The sequence below is a fragment of the Phalaenopsis equestris genome, unplaced genomic scaffold, assembly GCF_001263595.1.
Source record: "Phalaenopsis equestris unplaced genomic scaffold, ASM126359v1 Scaffold200734, whole genome shotgun sequence".
Taxonomy (NCBI): Eukaryota; Viridiplantae; Streptophyta; class Magnoliopsida; order Asparagales; family Orchidaceae; genus Phalaenopsis; species Phalaenopsis equestris.
In genome coordinates this window covers 41,738-47,952 of record NW_018220542.1, presented here as the reverse complement: position 1 = coordinate 47,952, position 6,215 = coordinate 41,738, and the positions used below count along the sequence as shown (strand labels likewise).

Genomic DNA, 6,215 nt, shown 5'->3' with positions numbered 1-6,215 from the left:
GGTGGTTACAACCACCATGGACGAAAATTATTGTGAAAGGATGCATCTCTTAGGAAAATACATCGAATCAAGACACATTTTGAAGAGATACCAAGACACCTTTTGAAGAATTATAAAAGAAGGAAGATTGAGACTTTGAAAGGGTTCTTGAAAGTACTGGGCAAGTTTTGAAATTTCTAAAATTTGGGAGTTAGTTGGAGAGATTTTCATGCACCACATATTTATTCTTTTTTATTTTAGTTTTATATTGAGAGTGTTGTAAAAGAGAATAGATTCAAAGGAACTTCAAGAGTAATTGAGATTTATTGTTGGTTTGACAATGATTTCTACATTTAAACTAAAGTGTGGTTTTATTTTCTCCATGGATTCAGAGTAGTTTTCTTTATCTTTCTTCTTAAAATGAGAAGTAATTAAGTGTTGGATGGAAGTTGTGGAGAATAATTATCTTTAATGTTGGAAGAAGTTGTGATGATTAAAATCCATGTACTTCATATACTTATTGATTTAGCCAATCCAGATGTTAAAATTTGTTGTGAGAACATGTAAGAATTGGGCTGGTATTGTCTCAGTCAACAATTGGAAAGAGTCACATGAGGTTGTATGAATAAGAATGTAGTTCATATAATTGAGTGCAAATAAATAGAGAAATATTCATTGAAGGGTGTAGAGTTAGAGGACTTTAAAGTGACAGGTTAAAGCCCTCAACTTGGTTTCTTATTTTAGGTTTTGATACGAAATGCTAGCCCACAGGTGGAGGGAATCGAGTGAACTCTAGAGTGAGAGCTAGTATCTTCCCTGCCTAGCCGGTCTTCAGAACTATTCAAACTTTAAATTAGTCAATGTTCTTTATAACATCTCTAGTAAGGGTAAAAAATATTATTGCTCATATTTGACACAACACAATATGCATACTTCCACAACAGAATTCTATACTTATTACTGATTCGTGATAAAGAGAAAGATATTTTCATATTTAGTGTTTTTCTTCTACAAAAACTCAAGTTATCTTTTTATGTTTGTTCTGTTTTTGTCAAAATATTAAAATTACCAAAAATATTTAAACTTTTTTTACTTCGAAAACGTATTTAGTTTAAGTAATTGTCTTTTTAAAAATAGAAAGTTTTCCAAAAAGTGCATATTGTATTCTTCCCTGTGGGTTTGATATTCAGGTCTTAATCAAAAAGTCCTATATTACTTGATAACGATGCGTATACTTGCGTAGTATCTTAATATGTAAATTAAAAGTTAAATTCTTAATTTTCTTCATGGTCAAATTTTTTGTGTTGTTGCGAAATAAGGAAATATAAGTGAAAAATATAATCAGAAAAAATATATAATCAGAATTATTGTTATATTGTTGCACATAAGCAGTTTCGGGATTAGTAATCATAAAAATAAATTTTGTCACTTTCGAAATATTATTATTGCAAATGACATCACATATTGTTATAGCTAATCGCTTAGTAGACATCGAGTTTTTTCTTTTGCTAGTGATATGCCTAACTTTATTCAACTTTGAAGTGTTGCCACTTGTTACAGTTATTATCACATCTATTATCTCCACAATATTCAAGAGCTCATTATCAACAAAAAATATTTTGCTATACTTGTTAATGTAGTAGTTTGTTCCTAGTTCTTTATTAGAGGAAGAATTGAAAGGAATGCCTAAGTTAATGTCCATTATCTCCAATAGATTTTTTGTACCGAGTATCAATGCATCTTGAGTCTTCCATGTCATCATTAATCATCTTTTCTTTTGCCTTTTGACCGTATTCATGTCTCTTTCTTTCATTATGCGGCCATGTTTGTCAGAATACAAGTATCCACTTGATCGCGAGACTTTTTTCTATTGTTATTTGATTGAAGGTTCTTGATGTGAGATTTTGACTTGCCTTTCTATTTATTGTTTTCAATATTTTTGAGACGTACTTTATGGCCATTTTTTTAAAAGCAGAATTGACATACTGTAACTTTTTTTTTCTTTTGATATGCTCAGTATGGATACGATCTCTAACATCATTTAGCTTCATTGTAGACGAACCATAGGAACTGATGATTGTTACAATTTCATCTTAGCTCCCAATAATATGAGGAAGCTCAAGGTTTGGATCTCATCATTGAATTTGATGTTCATTGAGTTCTACTCCTCATGATTGAGTTGAACTAATTGATGTCATTGATAATTTAAGCTCTTTCTGATATCTTGAGATAAGAAAATCTTATACATGGCATAAACCTTGCTGACTGTAGAGTTCTTTTCATACATATTAAATAGTGCCTCATCTCATTGAGTATGTTAAACGGAACCTGGATACCAAAGGATAGTTGAACTAATCCTAGAGCTTGTTTGTATATTAACTCTTGTTGTTCCTACTCAAGTGAGGGAGTTTTTCTAACTATAAATAGACTATTATCTGCTTCTTTTAGAACCTAGAGTTTTGATCATTAAACTTAATGATTTTGATCTTTCTATTTCAAATAACAAAATAGATTAAAGTTCAAATACTATTTGTGGGGATAATACTAGAACTTTTAATAAAAATTAAAATATTAAGAGAATAAACATAAAAATGTCAAACATGAGACACAAAATTTTGTAGTTTTCGTGAGATTCATCTATGTATATGACCACACAGAGATTAAACTTTTTACAAAGCCTCAAATGAGACAGGTAGAAAGAGATTATACTTCATAAAGATAAAGACATCACTTTATGTCTCAACTGTTAAAAAGGGAGACAGACACTTGTTATGAAGCTGAGGGTTGAATGTGGGAAAAAAAGTTGATGTTGCTTCTCCTTTTAATCCCTTCTCGAAAACATCCTCTCTTTGATGATGCCTCTTTTTCTTTCTGCTCTATTTATTTTTCCACTTTTCTCATTCTCCTATTTCTTTGCTTATGATTGTGTGACACTTTTCAAGCGAGTATTACTTGGATTTATATCTTGATGCATTCATCTTTTAACATTAATAGTCAACCACCATTAAATGAATTTCTTAGCCTCTAAAACAGACATTTGTTACAACCTCAATTAAAAATATTTATAGTAGCTTATGTTTATGATTTTATGGCGGTAGTCATTTAGAATTTTGTGGTTGCATTCATTTAGTACTTTGGGAGGTAGTCAATCTAACTCGACACAACATATGCAGGCTTTTATATCAAATCATTTATAATTTCTCATATTCATTAGCCTCCCTTCACCCCCCTTTCTCTCTCTAGAGGCTTCTATGTCAAACCAGATATAATTTCTTGTATTCATTCGCTTTCCCCTTCTCTCTCTCTCTTTCTCTCTCTCTCTCTCTCTCTCCACCTCACTTCCCCCAATGGTTGGAGCTCCTCTCTACACAAGTTCCCTGTTGATTATTTGCTGAGTAACATATACTCATTGGGTACTCGAATATGATTTTTTTTTCTGAAAACCTGTTTAATAAATACTTTTATGGTACTATCTTCACTTTATTAAAATTTTTTATTTAAATCTGGATAATTGTATTTGCTCAAAGGCTTTTGGGGACCAATGCAAGGCCACATGGTAGATTCAGCTCTAGACATTTGCAATATCTAGTTAAAGGTCACTTGGATTTTTGCACTCAAAGGACATGAACATATATTCCTATCTTTCATAAACAGACTATGAGATTTCTTCAAGTAAAGCAACAGTTGTAAAACGGGTCTATGGACTCTGAGGATTGATAGTTTGCCAAAGTTGTTAGCAATGCAAATTTATATACAACCATAGAGGTTTCAACTGATGAATGATTTCATTCCAGGAAATTGAACATGGAACCAAATCTTGCCCTCGAGAGGTATGATATATTCATTACTTATTCACACAAGGCTTTTCTAAGTTGGAGATTGAAAACATGTTTTTCTTTCCCCATAAGCATTAATCCTTCCATGGGTAAGGTATCTTGTGATGATTTATGCAATGTTTTGCTATTTTGTAATGGAGCCCTAAAACAGGCTTGAAATTTTTCTTGAAGGTGATAATACCTCGTGAAGCTATAAAGCTTTCAGCTTTGTCTACGGCAGTCATCTCCCACAGATCAGTTGATGGCCATGAATCAAAAATTGGATATGTGAGATTATCAACATTTTCCCAGGTACTGATTTTGAAGCTTCTCCTATAAAGTAGTATGCTTCATCCATCACACACGTTAACTAACATTTCACAGCAATTATTGTTGCATAAACACCACAGACTTGGCCACCATAATTGCATATCTCACTATTATAATTGCTACTACGAAAGAGCTGAACTGTTAGTGTTATTACAATCATCACATTCTAAAATGGCTAACATCAAACCTCTTTATTCCACATATAAATTGTGTGAATTATTAGCACTGAAAAAAAATTCAATTCTGAAAAGTGCCAAAAGAATCATGATTCAACATAAAGCTGCACAGCTCAATCAACTTGGTCCAAATTTTCTATATTGCCTATTTCTTTTAGGGTGTCACTTATAGTGTTGGGCTTTTGGAGGAAGGTGTAGTTGAGGCAAGGGCATAATTGCATTCTAGGTTTATTGAAGTGACACAACTCAATGAAAAGAATTAGACTAGTCATAAAAGCCCGGGGCAATAAGCTGTTGTCAAGCTAGGATCCAAGAGAGGTAGCAAAATGAAGAATTTTAAATGGATTATACATTCTTAAATGTTTTATGATTGTTGTGTAAGATGAGTGTTGTAAATTGCATATTTGGACATTTATAAAATTTCAAATCTAGAAATTTAAAATTTAAGTTTTGAAATGAAATTTGAAATTTTGACTATTTGATTTAGTTTTATTCAAATTTTCTTAAAATTAAATTGCATTCCTTTATTTTGATCACTCCAAAAATTTAAAATGTTGAGTTTAAATAATTCAAAACTTTTAAATTTGAAATTCCAATTTTTAAAATTTTATAAATGTTCAAATTTCCAAATTACAACAGTTGAATTTTTACAATTATAAGACATTTAAATATACATATTCTTAATAAAATTCTTTATTATGTTCTTTGTCATGAATCCTGGCTCTGTAACTGCTTCATTTTTGCTCTAGCCTTTGGTGGTTTTTCCTTATTAAGCTCCTTGTGTAACAACATTTCACCTAGTTCCCTAAAAAGTCTTCTTTGAAGATTTAAAATTAATGTAATCCTCTACAAGGTCTTGTGCAACTGTGCAAGCCTCTTCAACTCACCTTTTGTAAATCAAGTGACCCCAGTTGATGGTTTTTCTTTCCACCTCATAAAAACCTATGATTCTGATCATTATTTGTTAGCACTTTTTATGTGATTTACAGGGCTTCAAAACTGTTGGAATAGTTGAAAAGATATATCTAAAATAGTTTTAGAGCTTTTCACAAAGTATCAAAGGTTATATGAAGTTTTACTGTGGGTTTGAACAAGAATAGGGCAGGCTAGGGTAAGCTTTGGCTGAGAGTTTCAATGGAGCTTTTGAGTGGATTTTGTGGGAGAAATGTTGGGGAAATGGTATGGATGTGTGGAGAGGAGATTGCAAAATAGTTATACAACTAGAGATGGATAGGGTTTATAGTGATTTTATAAACTTACCACTCACTAATATGGCAAAGCTTGAAGGAATCAAAAACATTTTTAGTGGAATAAATTTTGAAATTGCATTGAACAACATCAAAGCCTTCTTCATTTTTAAAATAAAGTATTTAAAGACACTTGCTACAAGAGGGTGTGGGGATGACAGCAGCTAAAATGTTAGTTACCTCATGTGCAACCACTCCAGTTGAGTGGTGGCCGGCCAAGATGACATTGGAATTGAATTTTTGAGTTAGATTTAATTCAAATAATCATTTTCAATTAAAATTAAAAAGTATTATTGTTATAGGGCAAATTTCAAAAATTCAAGTTTTAAGTACCAAAGTTTTAAAGTTTTTATATGCTTACCACAACAACAAAGCCTTAATCCTACTACGTGGGGTCGGCTACATGAATCCTTTTTCTCCATTGCGTCCTATATAGTGTCATATTTTCATTTAGTTCTAGTAAATTAAGGTCTTTTTAATACAATAAGCCCAAGTCTTCCTATGTCTACCTCTGCCTTTCTTAACATAAGTCGAATCTAAAACATCTACTCTTTTAATCGGATCATCAGATGGTCGACGTTTAATGTGACCAAACCATCTAAGACGACTTTCTCTAATTTTGTCTGTCACAGGAGCTACACCAACCCTATCACAGATATATTCATTTC

General features: G+C 31.8%; 1 protein-coding gene across 4 annotated transcripts in view; it reads left to right on the top strand.

The window, feature by feature from the left end:
- Positions 1 to 6,215, top strand: part of LOC110035922 (carboxyl-terminal-processing peptidase 3, chloroplastic) — a 55,914-nt gene that overhangs the window by 28,411 nt on the left and 21,288 nt on the right. For 3 of the 4 annotated variants that reach the window (XM_020740260.1, XM_020740259.1, XM_020740257.1), the window contains 2 exons: positions 3,774 to 3,809; positions 3,987 to 4,106. In XM_020740260.1, the coding sequence (XP_020595919.1) occupies positions 3,774 to 3,809; positions 3,987 to 4,106 (156 nt within the window). The remainder of the gene's footprint in view (positions 1 to 3,773; positions 3,810 to 3,986; positions 4,107 to 6,215) is intronic. The other variant, XM_020740258.1, reaches the window with a different exon arrangement.